Source organism: Melanostigma gelatinosum (genome assembly GCF_949748355.1).
Source record: "Melanostigma gelatinosum genome assembly, chromosome: 22".
In the NCBI taxonomy this organism is placed as follows: Eukaryota; Metazoa; Chordata; class Actinopteri; order Perciformes; family Zoarcidae; genus Melanostigma; species Melanostigma gelatinosum.
Window position 1 is genome coordinate 14943448 of NC_136655.1, and position 19334 is coordinate 14962781.

At 43.8% G+C, this 19334-nt stretch overlaps 2 protein-coding genes across 2 annotated transcripts in view; one reads left to right on the plus strand and one right to left on the minus strand.

The window, feature by feature from the left end:
- The first annotated feature begins 324 nt into the window (after window positions 1-324).
- csrp2 (cysteine and glycine-rich protein 2) lies at window positions 325-9334 on the plus strand. The gene is made up of 6 exons (XM_079294504.1): window positions 325-437; window positions 2334-2456; window positions 4258-4426; window positions 5605-5734; window positions 6437-6530; window positions 9135-9334. The coding sequence occupies exons 2-6, from the start codon at window positions 2345-2347 to the stop codon at window positions 9206-9208; spliced, it is 579 nt and encodes a 192-aa protein (XP_079150630.1). The 5' UTR covers window positions 325-437; window positions 2334-2344; the 3' UTR covers window positions 9209-9334.
- Window positions 9335-10711: 1377 nt separating this feature from the next.
- The window catches only part of zdhhc17 (zDHHC palmitoyltransferase 17), a 29721-nt gene continuing 21098 nt past the window's right edge, over window positions 10712-19334 (minus strand). The window contains exons 10-17 of the mRNA XM_079294505.1: window positions 19057-19192; window positions 15387-15494; window positions 14455-14517; window positions 14261-14354; window positions 12972-13055; window positions 12735-12892; window positions 12530-12624; window positions 10712-12141 (exon numbers count right to left, since the gene is read on the minus strand). Of these exons, the coding sequence (XP_079150631.1) occupies window positions 12003-12141; window positions 12530-12624; window positions 12735-12892; window positions 12972-13055; window positions 14261-14354; window positions 14455-14517; window positions 15387-15494; window positions 19057-19192 (877 nt within the window). The 3' untranslated portion in view covers window positions 10712-12002. The remainder of the gene's footprint in view (window positions 12142-12529; window positions 12625-12734; window positions 12893-12971; window positions 13056-14260; window positions 14355-14454; window positions 14518-15386; window positions 15495-19056; window positions 19193-19334) is intronic.

The window sequence follows — 19334 nt, forward strand, 5'->3', positions numbered from 1 at the left end:
TTGGTCTGTCAAATATAATTGTTGTTATAACCCCTTTATGGCTGCCATTGTAAAAAATTAAGTTTTGGCGGGGCATATTTAAATGGTACTTAGTGAATCTTTTTCTCTGATTTGAGAGTCTCGCGATACAGAAAAATGCTTCCATGTAAGCCGTCCATGGGCCTATTACATACGCGTCATTATTTGGTCCTCCGTTTACCATGGGCCAGAATTCCTGACGGCACCTGAAGGCAGCAGTGTTGAGTTCACGCCCCTTGAAGCCCCTCCTTGCGCTGAAACACTCAATATGTGGAGGATGTGGCATCGCAGCGTCAGTGTGGTGGAGTCTGCTGCAGCCGGAGGATCCGGAGGGTCGTCTCGAGACACACGGAGCACGTCCAGCTGGAACCTTCACACCTACCTACCTACACCATACCTTCTTTTTAAAAGTTTAAAAGGTAACTTTGATTTTGTTTTGTGTTTGTGTAATTAAAATGTTTTTTTCTGAAACTCAATGGTGTGGATTTCCGACGAACTTGTGCGACGAACTTGTGCTTTTATTGAATGTTACTGAATATATTGTGTTGGTTGAAGACCAAATAAAGTTAGGGTACTTGTTATATTGTATAACAAACGTTCGGACAACTTTTGCGCAATTACTATGGCCGAAAGTTCCAAGTGAATCTCTTTAACTTGCATTGCCCAATTGTAACGTCAATACTTTGGATACATTGTTGCTTTTGCCATTTAAAGCCGACACAAATTAAGGTGAAAGGGGCAGAAGTTAGCTAGCAATACAATACAAACACAGAAAGACAAATTATCAGGCTAACAAGCCAAACAATACCTGCGGAACTATTTGGGTGACATTAGCACAAAAACATGCTAGCCTAAATTAATATGTAGTGTTTAAAATACTGTATAACGTGCTATAACTGTAATAACATGCTAACGCTGCTGAGTTTTTTTTTTCTTCATTTTATATATATTATGTCGAATAAAAAGTAATTTACTTGAGCAAATAACGTCACCTAATACACTTTTATGAGAACATCAGAATCAGAATCACTGTACCCACCGGAATGTTGTACAGCGAGCAGGATTGTCTCATAAAGTCCGATTCCTAAACCATTAAAACATGTTAAAATTCCACAGAGACACTTGGTCCAGCTGCTGCTATTGGTTCAGTATGTTTTCAAGGGTCAGAGGTCACACCGTATATTGACTATAGTATTCTGAATAGTGCCAGCAGAAAACAAAAAATAGAGTTCAATTAAAAATCTGATGCAATTTCATGGAGGCTGATGGCAGTAATGTCTCCCAGGGTTTCCAAAGGGTTCGGTGAATCACCCTTTTGTAAAGAGTTCAACAATAATACAATTGAATTAGTCTTGGTTGAGTGGAACATTTAAGTGAGCAGCAATGATCTCAGAGCTGTTTAGGATTCTTTTCTGGGAACAAACACTGAATACTGAATGAAATGTGCCGTGTTTAAAATCACTGGATATCAGCACAGATGTTGGTCTTTGGCCACTTAAGTCTAAAAATAGCATTAATGAATCAAAGGCACATCCGTGAATCCTTAATTGTAGACTACTGGTAGATATTACCACTGAACCCTGTGAGGCTTTCAATTGACTGCGGTTTCTTTGATGGTACACATCAGCTGACTTGTTGGTGTGTGTGCCTTCTCATCACACCCAACCCCCTGAGGGTAATGTCAGTGTTCTTTTGAGCCCCCCGGTCACGCTCGGGCCTGTTCTACACTCTCTAATCCAGCGAGGAGGAGGGCCGACCACATTAATGGTTTCTGCGGCTTTATGCTTTCTCTTCACATTAATCAAAGATAACGGCGCTTTTTAATTTCAGTCTTCCCGAATATGATATCGCAGCAGGCTTGCTTTTGCGCTGATGAAATGTTAAATCTGTCTCGCCCCCTTTTGACACCATTTTTAAAGGGGAGTGAGTCTGTAATTCCAGACAGATGTGCTTGTGAGTCAAGGAGTGAATGTGCCCGTCATGTCGCCGAGGCTGTTTGAGGTAACAGTGGCTACTTTACGCTGCTGTTTGTGTTTGTATCCTGCAGTCACGGCACACAACAAAAGCCTGAAGGCATGGCGCCCTGAAACATTCCTTTGGGTATTAGTCTGCCCTGTTGTTCAGGCCGACCTCTTTTTGCTTTGTTAATATTCATTTTTTTTCAGGATGGCAGCGGTGGCCTGGAACAGCGGATTCAGTTCAACCATGTGCAACATGATAAATCCCCCCCAATAGAGCTTATTGGTGAGACGGTCAAAGTAACCGTGCCCCAGACGCGTCAGCCTCTCACATCATCTCCACCTCTCCCTTCTCAGAAACGCTGACAATGCCGAACTGGGGAGGAGGCAACAAGTGCGCGGCGTGCCGCGGGACGGTTTACCACGCCGAGGAGGTGCAGTGTGACGGGAAGAGTTTCCACAAATGCTGTTTTCTCTGCAGTAAGTACGGCTGGAACATCTCAACGCGTGGACTAGGATCACATTTAAAGAGCATAGCAGTGTTTGTGCATGTTTTTAAGTAGAGTTTGAAGTCATGGGCATTTACCAGGGATGGGTGGTCCAAAAGAGGCTATGGAGGGGCATCATGGGAAGTGTAGGATAGTGCGCTTGCTCCATGCTACAGACTAAACGTCAAGACACCTGAGCCTCCGCTGCTGCTTTGATTTAGAATATTCTTTTTTTGTTGTCTCTTGTGAGTCCCACGACTTAATATAGTTCCCCTTTTAATAATGTGTTCTTGCCACGTAGTAAAGCATGAGTGAAAGACTATTTTGTAATGACTGTAAAGCATCTCAACCCCCCCCCCCCCCCCCCCAAAAAAAAGAAAAGCGTTGTGAAAAGGATCATGGGAGCTCATGCTGACATTTGTCTCACTGTTTGTTGATTTCACGCTGTATTCTTATCAATTTGTTGGACGGGTGGGCCTCTTGTCCAAGAAGATAGACACCAGAATGATACAAACTCTTTCATTCAGCTGCCATCAAGAGAAGACCAAAGCAATATGAGCCACAAAAAGACAAGTTTATTTTCTTCCATACAACGGCAGCTTTGTCTGACATTCCTACTGAGGAGATTACGGACAAAGGGACTTGGTGTCCTTTGCCCCTTTTCTCCAGTTTCTCAGTTTTGACATTCTGTGACATTCACCACTTTTCATTTCTGTGTGAAAGGCATCTATATACTGACACACGTGTCAAACAGAGCCTCATGCGACCCTTTGTGCACGTACTGAAACTTTGTCTTCATTGGTATTTGCTTACTCTCTGCCAGCGGTTACACGTGAAGATGGATGATCTGACTGTAGTGGAGGGAAACTTGAAATACTCAGAGAAACCCTCACAGTATATGAAGATTTAGGAGCGATTAGATTGGCTGAACAGAAATCTTCAAACAAGCTTTCATTGTGAAAGTGATTCGAGATCAGAGAGACGCGAGTGGAGACATTTTTTCCCAGCCAGTTGTGTGAAATATCAAACCGGTATCAGGCGGTCACACAGTGCAGGCCAGTGTGTGAAGAATTCCTCTAATCCCAGCAGCAGCCAGCGTGCAGTCTTCAGCCTCTGTAATGCTTTTGTTTTTCCAAACAATGCATTCTTTACTTTGCACAAACCTGCTAAATAAACAAATCACTCCAACTGCTACCGTTCAGATCGAATGAATCCTGCACCGACATCAGAAAAACTAGTTCTGATGAAAATCTAGATCAAAAGGGGCATACATAAGAAATGTAGCCTCACTACTGAATGCCTCTTCCTGCTTTGTATATGAAGACTTTTACTTTGTTGGTTGAGTTTGTGTGCTTTTCTGGTTGTGCTAACTTAACGTGCTTAAATGTGTACAATACGGTATTCAATCTATTGCCTCCGCGCGGCTCTCAACATGGAGACAGCCGAGCCAGCGCCTTGCTGCTTCCGGTGCTAACAGCGCAAACAACGGCAGCAGTGCTGACAAAGCTAACGGTGTTAACCTGGGGGAGAAACGGAGGGTGGGTGAAGCAGTGCAGAGCGACGGGCATTTAGCTAATGGGGGAATGCACTAACAAGGCATGCGGCCGGCCCGGCTATGTCATCAAAACAAGGCAGAGCTCAGATAACAACACACACACAGAGAGAGGGTGACTTCATTCTCTGCTCAGGTAGACATGACTCCACTGTATCTTTACAGTCGTTTCTGTGACATCCTGATCACAGGAAGATGCTGTGTTCCACTTGCATAACTCCTCCTCTCTGTGTGTCCTCAGTGGTCTGCAGGAAGGGCTTGGACAGCACCACGCTGGCTATTCATGACCAGGAGATCTACTGCAAGTCGTGCTACGGGAAGAAGTACGGCCCCAAAGGCTACGGCTACGGTCAGGGGGCGGGGACGCTCAACATGGACCGGGGGGAGCGGCTGGGAATCAAACACGAAGAGTGAGCTGGGCTGTCGATTGGGATGGTCGAGATGATTATTTCAGCCAACACGGAACCAAAGTGATCTGCTCTAGTGTGCTGTGTTCCTGTTTGTTTCTTGCTATACTTCGTCAGAGCTGTGTTGTTGTTTTGTATCTTGAAATGTCTGCATAGAGGCTCATTTATCACACTCGACTGCACAAGTGGTTGCTGTGCGGTTGACATGGTCAGTAATGATGTTTACCAGTCGTGGCAGCCGACTCTGTGACCGTGTTATTGTCCCCAAACAGCATGCATTGATTGTGCTGAACTTGTTATGGTTCTTAAATACATACTTCACATAGAATTCATGTAAGCTGATGTCAAATACAGACACTAGTATAGCAGCAGAAACCCCTCTGCTCTTCCCTGCATCCTTTTCTGTTTCTCACCACCTGAACCTGAACTGAATGTATTTATTTGAGGGATTTTGCTGTAGATCCAAGAAGAGATATCATCTAAGAGTTTAATACATCGTCTCATCGGTCAAGTTCATTGCTTTCCAAACGGCTCCACTTTCTAGGAGCTCGTGCCGCATTCTGACAAAGTGAGTGTTCGACTGCGTCTCCTCATTATACACACGATGCGACGGCACCACAAACAAACACCTTCCACCCTGAATGTTTACGCCTGCCTCAGGCGTCAGGTGACGACCGTTGTGAAAGAGTTTGATGATGTAACCAGCAGGATCCCGCTTTCCCTCCTCTCTGTTCTCCGCCACAAAGGGCTTCATTCAGGGGCCGCTGGGGCTGGCAGTCACCCTTCCATAAGCAGCGCTCTGGGGGCCCAGTGGGCCCTGCTCACTTTCCCACCACTGGCTGAGGACAGAGAGACCGTAGAGGAGTAGGGTCTGCCAGGTTTATTCATGGTGTCTTTGCATATGTCAATGTTTTGGGTCATACTTGGTTCACTATTGGTAAATGAGTAAATGTTTTCTCAAGAAAAGAGGTTCTGGTACAGAAAAATCTGATATCCACCACTTAAGAAAAATATTTTTTACGACAAATTACTTTTTAAAGGATCAACTTCAGCTTGTAGTTGACAAATATATTTTTAGAGACTAGATTATTGAGATTTTGGATGATGATGGTTTTTAGATTCATGACTTTTTGGAAAACAATTTGTCATGTTCTTCATATGCCCCCCCCCCCTTCTCTCAGGACACAGACTCACAGACCGACCACCAACCCCAACCCGTCCAAATATGCCCAGAAGTTTAGCGGTTCGGACAAATGTGCCCGTTGTGGAGACTCGGTCTATGCAGCGGAGAAGATCATGGGGGCAGGCAAGGTGAGGTCTTTGTCCTCTGAGGTTGACATAAGTCGTTTTGAGTGAAATATCTCAACATCTGTCGAATGGATTGCCATGTTAGTTGGCACATCTATTCATGCGCCCCTCAAGATGAATTGTAATCACTTTGATGATCCTCTGACTTTTCATCTAGAGCCACCAGCAGGTCAAAATCTTTGTCCAGTGCTTTGGTTAAGGTTCGACCTCGTTAATTGAGCGCGGGCTGTCTGGACAGCGGGGCTCTTGCACAGTTGCAGCAGATGATGTTTCGACAGGATGTTTTGGTTCTGAGGAAGAAAAATCAATGAGTCTCGGACTCGTTGTCCACAGAAGAACAAAGATTTGTGTTCTGCTTTCCCCTCCAAAAATGGGAGCAGAGTGTTTCCTGTCGCTGATCGCATGTGGATTCACACGAGCTGTTTCATGGCAGATGATGTCATCGGGTTCATGTGTTTCCTAATGGGAGGAAATCTACGAGGCTCCACTCATTGGCTCACAGCACCACCTGTAATTTTCTGTGTTCGCTGCTCTGATGGGACTTAATGAAGGAACCGATGACTTATGTCGCGAGAAACATCTGCTTTTATCAGCTCTTAAATAACTTATTTCATCTGACCATTTAAATATAGATTTAGCATGAAGACAGACTTGAACAGCAATACAATTGTCCGTACAACTAAACGTGTCCCTTTCTCCTCATAGCCGTGGCACAAGAACTGCTTCCGCTGCGCAAAATGTGGCAAGAGCCTGGAGTCGACCACTCAGACCGAGAAAGACGGAGAGATCTACTGCAAAGGTGAGACAAAAACATCTGGGGTGAAGTATGTGCGACGTTTCACTCACAGCATTACAACAGATTGTTTCTGATGGATTACTGTCACCACGAAGCTCTCACAGAGAGCCAGGAATAACACAAGGTGAAATAACATTTGTGCTCCCCAACACGTTTTGGCAGAGCAGGAGTTTTCCGAGGTTAACTTAGTTTCTCATATCACACAAGTCCGGTCAACGAGAGAGTCAATCCCCTACAGACAGTCTTCTGAATAACCTTCTACAGAGAAATACAACTCTACAACCAACCACAGTCATCTACAGACTAGCAAAGTCTTCGACACAGCTCAAGTCTGCAACAGACAACAGCCTTCTCCGCACATCTACAGTCTGCTACAGAGACCATGGCTAGAACAACCAACCCGAGATACTGGCCGAGACCCGCTCTGCTGCCCACGCCGAGCGTCGACCCGAGAAACTGGCCGAGACCCGCTCTGCCGACCGTCGAGAACAGAGCCAATTCGCTCCCTGCTCCGACCGTCGAACCGGAGTTTCAATGTGAGGGAATTAACAACCTGGAGGACCTCAAAGGTCCTCAAACCAAAAACAAAAGTTGGGGCTTCTCGTTTTTAACTAAGAAAAAGCAGGAGAACAGCAACAAAACGGGTTGTTGGAGCTGGTTGCGCTGCAACAAGAGAGCCAGAGAAAGAAACCTGGAGGAGAGTGTTGTACAGTTGCTCCTCCCTGTCAAAATCTTTTACATCTTGCTGATAACATAATTGACTAAGGTTTTGAATGCACGACTTTTACTCTTCGTGGATTGTTTCATCAGTATGTTATTAGTACTTTTACTGCAGTGAATTACTTGTCAGTGATTTAAGTTTGGACAGGACTCACTTGGCAAACAGTTACTATACAAACAGTGGTTCCTAACCCTGGCTCCAGATAGATCCTTGACTGGGTCCAAATTCTTGCTCATAGTATGAGCAAGAATTCAGATCCTTCACTGCAGTAAAAGTACTAATACCATACTGATGAAACAATCCACGACCAGTAAAAGTCCTGCATTCAAAACCTTAGTCCAGTATGTTATCATCAGCAAGATGAAGATTTTGACAGTGATTTGCCTTCAATTTTTTTGGAATCAAATAAATACATATGTTTGGTGTTTTGGTAAATATAAAGTAGAAGTGCTGGTATCTTTTTAAATTGTGATTTAAACACTGAAGCTGATCAATAAAGCAAACAAAGTTCCAAATATGTTAAAAATTGTATTTTAGGTGCTGGTTAATAAGGTGCCGATGGGCGAATAAACAATCATGACAAACAGGTGACAATCATCCCTAACAGGCGTATGAATATTTTTAATAGTAAACATTTTTCACTGGTAATTATTTAGCTTTCATTTAATAATAAACAGACAGTTGTAAACTACTTTAACATCTTTTCTTTCTAAATGTGAATCACTGATATAGCTTGAAGTGGGCCAGTACCTTCCAGAACACAGTACCACTTGTACATTTTACTCTTTGGCGTAAAGTGACTTTTTACTTGAGCACCGACACTTGTCATTAGGTGTCGCTGCTCCTTTCCCCCCTCTACATATCAGGTTCTCTGGGTGATTCAAGATCAGACGTTGCAGCAACAGTGTTTCATTGTGAACCTCAACATTATCTTATTTCATTTTCTGAATCTTTTAAATTAAACAATTATGGTACAAACTTCATCAGAATAATAAAATGTTTAGATGAAGGATGTTAATTTTCTCGTTACGCTTTTAGGGTTTAACGATATACGAACAGTCGTTTTTTGTCAAAAGCCTACAAATTCACTTGAGTGGACCCCAAAACTCAATATCTCGTACTGTAGGTATCCTATAATATATTATAATACTGTGGGCTAAAAGTAACACAGGGAAGTACTACTATTATCACTATGAGTAAATATAAATAAGATCAACGCCACCTTTACCCATGTTTGGGGAAAGACTGCAGTTTGTGACAACATGCATAAACAATCTGCACCGGGTTGCGATTTTCTTCCTCTACACGTTCACAATATCCCATTCAGTAAGGAAATGCACGCTATGAAGCGTTCTTATCGGACGATGCTTGTCTCACCTGTGCACCATGAGGTTCTGCACCATTTCCTTACCCAGATAGTGATCTATACAGTAGATTTAGTCCTCAGTGAAGAGCGAGGAGAGGTGAGTGGACAGCTCCTCGGAGCTCTGAAGGTCGTGTCCAAATGGCTTCTCTTCGATCACCCTGTTCAGCACTGGGGAATTTATTGCTTCGATCATCTCTGTTTACCATCAACTCTGATTGGACGTCTACATAAAAAAGTGGTGCATTTTCCCTTTAACTTAAGGCCAGAATATGTTTTGTCATATTTGGGATTTTTGATATCTACTGTATAGATAGCTTTCTTTTTTTAACCCCATGAGGGACGGGCCACAGGTTTGGTATGACATGGAAATGAAAAGTAACTCCATAATTCTCACCTTTGTGAAAGCTTGACTGAGCAACATGAAATCACCGACAGAGTTTTTAAATGCCTGCTTTGTCAGTCATGTGAGGATGCAGTCACCTGCAGCTCGTTAACGTTTATTTCCTCTCTCCCTCCACAGCGTGTTACGCCAAGAACTTCGGGCCCAAAGGCTTCGGTTACGGCCAAGGAGCCGGCGCTCTGGTTCACGCATGAACGTCCACCCCCCTCCCCGTTGTTTCCTCACTCGATACAAATAAAGAAATATTAACAAACTGAAACCCACTTGTCAACATTTGACTGTATTTTATTATTAAAGCCATTAAAATTGAACCATGCCCATGTTTACATCTGAAGCGGAGTTACAGTGATGTTTTAAGGTGGGCAGAGAGGCACTGGAGATGATTATGTGCTTTCACTTTTTTTGTTTTTTTGTATTTATTTTATTATCCCACATGGCGAGGGGAGACAGAACAGACTTTCAGGCTGCTGGAAGAACTAGTGAGGACTGATACGGCTTTGAATTCACATCCTGGATGAGCTCTGCCCTAGAAAAACAGAAAAAACCACAAGCCCACCTTCTTTACCTCCTGTCACTTAAAAGGCAATATTCGAACACGAGTGGTTAGTTACTGGTTGCTGATATGATATCAAGTCACCACCTTTGACCTTTTAAAGCACGCAAACACTAGCGGCTGTGTGTTGTCTTTGCAGGGCAGAAATGACATCAGTGCTTGGTTAGCAAGATGAGGGGCGCGAAACATGGGCCGATGACATAACCGTCCCCTTCTGATGATGAAGATGCAAACACGAGGCCCAAAAGTTCCCGAGGCCTTAATGTAATAGAACCTCCCCTCTACCCTTTAAACTATTGCATGATCACATTTCAGCTTTTAGAAAACAAAAAAAAAAGTTGGCATCTGCCTTCGTTCACTAGTGTCTTTGCTTTACAATTTGTACATCCAGTGGTATAACAAACCCAGCGATATATGACATAGAAATGATAAAACAAAACCATTAAAAAATAAACCTTTAGGATGACAACAGAGTCCACAAGCATGGAACATTCAAATATATTACACACTTGCACAGGAGGGCCCGACTGCAAATCTGGCAACCTGAAAGGAAACTGCCACTAAACACACTGGATTTGAGAGAAATAAAACTAATAAAAAAACAAAACAAGTACAGACAAATGAAATGCAGAAAAGTACTTGCAAATACTTAACATTCACTATATACAGACACGTGGCTTGCCGGGCTGTCAGCATGGTGATGACTACGGGGTCGGATCGACGTGGGGGCATGAGAGCCCAGCTGTCCCAAGCATACATGCAGTGGATAGTCCTCGGCAGGGTAAGGTCGGGTATTTAGGGGTTAAAATGTCTATAGACAGCAGTGTCTGACATCACTAGAAGCTATGGTCATACACTTGGAGTATAGTCACCCGATCTTCCTCTTTCCATTTGGTTGGAAGAAATCCCCCCCAAACTCAGAACAAAACAAAAAATAGAAATCCAGGAGCACCTTCAACAAACACCGACAAAAAGAAAATAGTTACAGAAAAAAGATATTGTTTATGTACAGGTGCACATTCTTTATACTTTAGTCCATCCTGCTGCTGACTGCGGGGGTGTGTGGGGGGCAGACAGGAAGTGATGGGAATTAGCCATGTCTGATGGGCCCCTCCTCTTCCTCTCTGTAAACAATGGAAGCGTCACTGATGGGTCCATGTGTTCCGTGACAGCTAAAAAAACGACAACTAAATGATCAGTGCAATGTCGTAGGCAGACAAAAGACAAACAAAACAAATAAGACTTTACAGCTTTTTTGAGAGAAACACATGGAACGAACCTTCCTTGTAAACTCGTCCGTCCTTCCGCCGCGTTCCCCTTCCTCTGCTGCTAATAAATACACTCGCTTTATAGAGGTTTACTGTGACGTTCCATGTCGAACCGCTATAGGTACCTGTTTACCCATTTCTTCTCGTAAAAACCGACTTCAGCTAAAATGATGTAAAAATGGTGGCGCTAGCCCATAATGACTATCTATAAATAGTTTTAAAATAAATATACCTGGATCACATTGTCTGTAGGATATTTTCTGTCGCCTCGACGGTGGTCGCTGCTGGAGGAGTCACGCACTTCGTCCTGTGTGAACGCCGCACGATGACTGCTGGACGGTGCAAAAAATAGAAACTGCTCGGATATCTCCTAAAATTCCGTCTAACAGCTTTTGTCTCGAACAGGTGAGAAGTTGGACTCCTGCAGCGGCTCCACCTCTTACCCAACTCTGATGAGTTCAACTGTGTTGGCAAATCCTCATCAGCTCGACTCATCACGGTGCAAAATCAAGACCATAAAAGAAAAAAGATATTCCCTTATCTCTATCATACTTAGAAACAAATTCATTATTTAAAAAACAAAACATGTTTTCCTTCAGCCTCCCTGGCCAGCACAGTTCACCTTCACAGGACCGACAGACTTCCTGAACCAATCAAAACACTACAGGGCACATCAACAGGGACACCATAAATAGGGATGTAAAGTGGGAGGGGCAAATAGAGACGCTGTCTCCGGTACAAACAGAAATGCTTTTATTTTGTAACTCCTCTGGTCTGTCGGTCTGTCGGCCTCTCTCCTCTCCGTTGGTGCCTGGCAGCAACGCACCGTCCAAAAGGGCTGAGGAGAGGAGACTAGGTGGAGGGGTGGGACGGCTGATGCTGTAGAATAGTAGTAATAGTAGTAAAGGTAGTGGTGAGGGCGGAGGGTGGTGGTGGTGGTGGTGGTGTTGCCCTGTAACAGCATGCTAGTCCTGTCTGATTATTTTTTTCCAAGTCTTTTGATCGGTGTGGGAGAGATGGTCCAAAAAAAGCAAGCGCTCTTGAGCACAGCGTCGCTTCGATATGAATGCCGGCGTGCGTGTGTGTGGTGGGGGGGAGGGTAATCCTTCTAAGCGACACTGGACACTCCCCTCCCCCCCCCCCCCCCCACCTTCCCCTTTTCCTCCTCTACACCAGCTGGTAGCCCGAGCCTGACGTCTGGTCGTACTCTATTGTGTACTGCGTGGTCCAGTCCACCGCTACGGGCCGGATCAGACCGCAGCAGCGGATCTCGAAGAAATCGATGAGGTTTCTGATGCAGCCGTGGCTGCAGCGAGAGAGAGAGAGAATCATGTTATTATCATTTACCATGGTAATAACTATGTACTGTCACATAAATCCAGTACTATCACATCATTTCTAAGAACTGCTGGTGGCGGCATTTAAAGACTACTCCTCCAGTTTAGCATTACACTTGTCAAAATCGGGTGCCTACATTACCCACAGTGCAACCGGACGGCCGACAGTTCAGTCGTAGGTTCCTCTGACTCAAGTGACATCACTTGAGGATATTAATCCGTCCTCACACAGCTTCCTCTAGCGAGAACATGTCTTTTTTCCCCTGATTTTGGCTAACATCAATGCTTTTTACTGAAACTGGCTGAAAGGATGGGATTCAGCTCTCTGTAGTAAACCAATAAGAGAAGATCACTCACTTGAAGGGGCTTTCGATGGATGTGGCTGTGACTTTAAAGTGCTTGTATCTCCGAGCGTTCATCCTCTCGTTGGTGGTGATTCCCAGAGCTGCGATCTAAGAGAGGTAGAAGGCAAAGAGGTCAGCCAACATTCCACAGAGTAACAGACTCAACTATTTAAGCATGCATATTACAGGCTCAATTGTAAATCCTAGTTGTCCCAGACCTGGTAGAGCTGACACATGATGAGCACCGCCACCCACATTAAGTGGAAGACGCTGTTGAGGAACATCCAGAACATCCAGGGAGAGCAGGAGGCGATCTGGGTCAGGTAGAGCCAGAAACCATCCTTGGCGTAGCTGGTGGCACAGTGGATCCTCCAGTCTGAGGGAGGAGAGACCGAAGGGAGGGAGTCAGCAGAGAAACATAGCGAAAACGAGGGAAAAGGGAGCTTCCTACTCACAGCAAATGCAGCCATATATCATCCAGCAGATCATGCAGAGCAGGAAGAACAGGTAACCCATGAAGTAGCGGTGATTGCCACTTCCTGTTGAGGAGAAACAAACATGTCACGTCCCATTCTCATCACCGTAGCTCGTTGCTTTGGTCATTTCTCTGCCGACTGAATGGAGGTCAAGTGAAAGGAAAGTCCAGAAGTGCCACAAGTTTACACACACATGCACCCTCCACAGAGACTGTGGAAGCTACGGGCCGCTGTGAGGGGAATATATTTATTAGAATTCATATTAAATGTGCAGTAAGGCTGCACTGACAGACAGTGGTGCTTTGAGCTAAATGCTAACGTTTTCACCCATCTCAGTTTGGCAATGTCGTTAGTTTTGCATGTATTATATTTGAGAAATGGAAACTTAAATTAAAAGGGAACATGATCCTCTGCACCACGTGCTATGGCACGCGTATGTGCAGAGTCTTTAGGGAATGTGTAAGTGTTGGAATTCTATTATGATAATAATGAATACAAAATAATATGACAAAAATGTAATTATTAACAGTAATTACCCCCCCCCCCCCCCCACCCGCATTCTGTGAAGACCCGCCCTACTCTGCCTTTGATTGGCTACTCGGTGCCTACTTTGATGGATTTGTCAAGTTTACCGATGACAAAGCAGATTGATGGAAGGCTGGCAGGGTTAATCACTTTAACTCAAGTGAATGTTTTCATAAGAATGGCAGCCTTATTTTAAAGGACTCCAATACATAATTGCGAGAGAAAACATGTATTTTTTTTATAATGTTGCTATGTAGATGGTATAAGATAACAGAACCTCGATGTTGTTGTGGCAGATATCAACGAGGTTGCCGCCCCTGCTCTAAAAGATGACAGACGATACAAAAGGAAACCATAACTGCAGGAGCTTTTGCAATCTTTCTCCCAGGCCCCTGATCCCAGTAGTCATTCAGCGGCTCTTATTGTTCCCAGCATGCACTCCTTCCTTCCCCAACTGTCTCCGGTGAGACGCCACCTCACACAATCCTGGACACACACTCTGGCTTCCCTTTTCAACTTCATTTCCTGCATCTCATCATTATAGCCTTCTCCACTGTGTTGTGTAGACTGACGAACAAGTAACTGAACAAGTCTACACTTCATGATGTACTCTGTAAAAGGAATTGAAAAGCAATAACAAAATGCTGCTTGTTAGAGTGTAACATGGAGCTGATAAAACACCACAATAAAAAGCCACAGCTCGAGCGTGACATCGTCGTGAATCTGTGGCGGCGTTGACGTACCGACACAGTTCCCCACCCAGGGACAGTGGTGGTCGAACTTGGCGATGCAGCGGTTGCACACGGCGCAGTGTTTGGACCTGATGGGCTTCCGTATCTGCAAGGACGCAGACGTAAAGGAGCAAAAAAGGTTGTATTGTTATTTCGGTTTTGCTCTGCATGTATCGTCTTGTAAAAGAGAGGAGTCCGATTTTTACCAAGCAGGTGCTGCAGAATATGCTCAGATCCAGGCTGCCCGTCTCTGCCAGCTCCACAATTGTCTGGAGGAAGGAAAAGAGAAACAAAAGCAGGATTTTTTTAAAGCAGACAAAGGCGTGGCAGAAAAATTAACTACTAACAAAAAATGAATCTTGGAGAGTTCTAATCCGCACCGCAACAGAAGATCTACTGACAGCCGACAAGCTGAAACTTCTAGCTGAGCGATCCCACTAAACTAAAGCTACAATGGGATTTACAGTTTCACAGTCATTAGTTTGGTTTCTGTTTTGAAGGAAAAAATACTGAACATACAGGGTTTGGATTTAATCTGCAAAAATATGATTGTTTTCAGACCTGACGTCACTGTGCAAATAAACTAAAGCTGCAGAAATCAGCGGCAAACAAGAGGTGGAAGGGCTCCTCTGCAGTGAATGGAAAGCTTTGAAGCCTTTGATGCAGAGGAGAGTCCTGCGCTGTGCTGAACAATGCAGGGTAAATATAGCCCTTCATCAATCACAGGGGCCCGGTGGGAAGAAGAGGCCTCTGTTGTCCCCCATTAGAGTGCGATAATGAGGGACGGAGACACCAAGAGGCCAGAGGAATCAACCGCGATAACGTCGTGTTCGCGTTAAAACAAATGATCGGACGCCTGAATTCACTGCATACGTTAAAGGGACAGTGTGTAGGATCAGCCCTCTGCTCACTCCCCCCTTTCCAAGACTGCTGTAACATTAGCCACCCAGTGCTAACAGATCCCCACGAAGTGCTACACACTGGCTCTTTAACACTTTGTGTAGTAAGATACGACAAAAATAACAAAATCAAAAACATTCAAAGGAGAAACAAATGGCTGAAACACAAGAAAGCATCATCACTAAGTAGGGTTTCAAACATTGTTCTCAAACGGTGTTCCTGCTGCTGGTGTCTTTACCTTTTTCTTCTGCTCCTCGGACGCTTTGATGATTCCCGGGTCGGACTTCCAGGACTTGCCAAAGTTGTAGAACAGAGCGATGGTGTTTAACAGGAAGGGCAAGTGGACGGTGGCAAAGGGGAGATGTGCAGCGAAGGTTAAGGAAGACGAACAAACAGCTTCTTCTGCACCAGTTTTAACAACTGTTTTGTCATTGTTATTTATTCTTGCCTGAGAATCCTCCTGTTTTTAAACCAATATGTCAACAAAACTGCGTCCTGTATTCTGTTGCAACCATGAACCATTCCTGCTCTCTCAGAGGAAACTACCAGCACTAGCAGACTGTTTAAGTGACGCTGTTATACAGTGAATGTATACATGTGCCGATACCTGTTCCCATAGAGCACTGGTGTGCAGGTGCTACGGTCCTCTGTGTAAACAAGTGAAGCCTGTAACTAATTACGAGCAGAGTCACTCATGCAGGTGGGCATGACTCAGCTAAAATCCCACAGGAAAACCAGCCAAGTGACACAGAGAGGCCCAGATTTGCTAATGTGTGGCTGAAAATGGGAAAGTGGAAAAAAAAAAAAATATATATATATATATATATATATATATATATATATATATATATATATTTTTTTTTATTTATTAATTTTTTTCCACTTTCCCATTTTAGAATAGAATAGAATCGTTCCCAATGCAAGACAATGATAAAAAGTCTTCTTGGACCCAAAACCATCACATAACAGACCAGGGAATTGTAATTCCACCGTTTGGCCACCATGTAAGGTTTGCTTTGCCACGCCCTAGCCTTGCTAAAAAGTAGGCCCGTGTCAGCTGTTTGCTGGACATCTAAACCTAAATAACTGCCACTTTTTCTAGTCCATCAAATACTACTTCCATTATTATCCACAGCCAAACTCATCATCCTTTAAATCAGAGGTCTGCAACAGGGGTCCGCGAAATGTTTGGTTGATTAGACACATTTGTTTTCCCCAAACATGAATCTGTCCTTTATTTTAATAGTTCAGTATTGTGTGCAAGATAACAGCTATCTTTATGCATGGCAGTGGCACTAATAGGTCATCACTCATTTTTCATTTCTACATTTATGTTTAAAATGAAAACATCAGTTTGAATAGCTTGTATGATGATTATCATGCAATTAACAGACAATGTTGATATTGGCATTGGTATCAGTTGACAAGGTGTGTTTATAAATGTCAGTGGCACGGCCTCCCTACTCACTGTACCTTGCACATGTTTAAAGTAAAAACATGAATATATGAACCTGTGTATCATTTGAATAGCTTAGTATTGAATGCACAATAAAGAGGTATAGACGGCACTAGGCCCATTTAATATAAAACACAATTTTATACAATATATATAGTCGGGGGTTCCTGCTCCATCTCTCTATCAGTTTGGGGGTCCTTGGCCTTAAAAAACGTTGAAGACCCCTGCTTTAAATCATACATTGGGGTTTGGCTGTAAGTTGAAGTTTCTCTTCTTCTACTGAATTGTAGGGGCATAATGAGTTATATGAGCTCAAACCAAACTGAACGCTTGGATCTGGACTGTCAAAGCAAACTGGATGCGAACACCAACCTCACTGACGAGCACTTACTCAGCACTGACAGAGTCAGAGGCCTCTACAAGTCCCTAAAGATCACATGAAGCCGTTGATCTTCAGAAGTACCTCCACAAAGAACTGGGTGTTGACTTAATGAGTCAAACCCTCAGAGCTTGCCACTGGTCTGCTCACTCAGACACCGGTGGAGATGCAGAGCGATCAATGCAACTCCTCAGGCAAATGGCTTTGAAGCTTCCTCAGTGAGAGACTGTGGTGACCTCCCGTTAGCACCCAGTTATCTTTTGAAAAGCCGAGTGGTGAGGTGGTTTTGACAAGGTCTCCCTACCCAACAGCAAGAGGGTCACAGACAGACCCATCAGTTTGCTGCTGAAGACTTACAATGACGTGCAGACATACTATCGTGACATTAATGCTACATCAGTCCAGTACAAAACTCCAGGGTCACTTGCTGGAAATGCATTCAAGAGCCTATTGAGTTAGGAAAAACACCGCATTTTGCTCATCGGGAGAAACGGTCACCTAAAACAGTAAAAAGTGAAACGTCTCCACTCACATCCAACCAGATCAGATCTGGTCAGGCCAGAATGTTGAAGTCCTTCAGCCCACAGCTCAAATACAAGGTTTATATTCTCATCCTTAAATCCAAGATCAATAAACCAAGAGCTCGTTGGAACGGCTTCGGAAAACCACTTCCCTCACTGCTTCCACACCTCAGAATTTAAGTGAAAGTGAATTTCCAGAAAATGCAAATTAACATGCGTTTCCATCCGCTACTTATGCTTTGTTTAATATGAGAAGGCGGGTGCATCGAGATTAACAGCTGGTGGTCAGGTACCATAAAAACCATTGGAAATAGCGGAATTAAAAGAGCTTCAGTCAAACCTCCAACAATGCAGAAAACATGATGGTGCATTATTTAAGAGGAGTTAGTCTCCTCACCTCTCCACACAGATCAGATGTTTTCGTCTGCTGCACGTTGAGATTCATTTGCTACATCCGTTTTCATTGCACTTTTGTTGCAATTTGTTATTAATCAATGCACAAAACCTTTCCACCTCAGCCAAGGGGATTTCTTTTTGTATTGCGATATACTTTGTAATTTCCTGCGTTTCCACTAATTCATACCAACTTCACGCAGAGATTGAGCAGCTGTGTTGAGGTGAGAAAGTCAGATCTGAACTCTCTCGAGCCGTCTTTATTCATTTTCAACACAACTACTATCTGTCACTTTTCATGTGCACAAACAAGTGCAACACATTGAATGCCTTCCAGGAAAGAGTGTCCAAAAGTGTGTGCCATTATGGCAACGGTCGCGATCATATATGAGCTTTGAATGTATCATTGACTTCTAGTTAAGGGGAGAAACTATAGGTGAATGGAGTCGCTTCGTTGGGTTGCGCCCAGCAGCTGCAACACACTGAACTCCTTGTTCACAACTCTAACACAGCAACAGGCACATTTGTTAGCTCCATCACAATGAGGCCGTTCGAGCAGTTGCGTCACAGAGTTTCCACTCTTACAACTCTTTCTGCAGTAGTCCACGGGCCTGTAACTTAATCTCACTGATCTTCCATCAGGCCAACACAAGCACTTTTCTCCTCTGCAACCAAAATGCATCACAGGCAGCAGAAAAAGAAAATCAATTTTACAAGTCTATATGTTATTGAGATCCTCCCTGCTTGGAGATCACATGTTTGCCAATTTTACAAACTGCCCTAACAGATTCAGCAAAAGCGCTTGGCTTTGTGCAATTGCTAATAAGCCAAAGATAAACAGCCCATTTTAACCAGCATGTGACACAAGTGCAAGGCTTTCAATTGACGTCTGTTTTCCAGATGGTGTGCGCCGTCTGGACGCGTTGGCATGGGACTAATCTGACTGAGCAACTACTACATTCTGTATGACAATAAAAACATTCAGTCTCATATTGCACAGAACAAAGCTCCATGGGAAGTCATCCCAATTTTGTTTAAGCTAATCGGCTGCTGACTGTAGCGTTTTTTCATGTGTCCTGTACAGATCATTCTTCTCATCTACCTCACAGCAAGATAAATGAATTTCCCCAAAATGTCAAACTGTCGCTCTGAGAAAAACAAAGACTGATGCCATCTTAAGAAGGAAAAGGATATCGTTCCAGAACCAGTAGAACCAGGTGGCGTACATCCAGAACTTGGTGGCCAGATAGATTCCCAGAGGGAGAGCGCTGTGCATGGAGTGGTCGAAGAAAGCCCTGCAAGGAGAGGAGACAGAAGAGGGTCATCGTGATCAGCAGTGTATTTCTTAAAATGGTCATCTGTTCAGTTCTGAATTTTTGTCTCGTTAGAACTTATTTCTGTATATAAAAAGTAAAATCATAAGAAGCCAGAATTGTC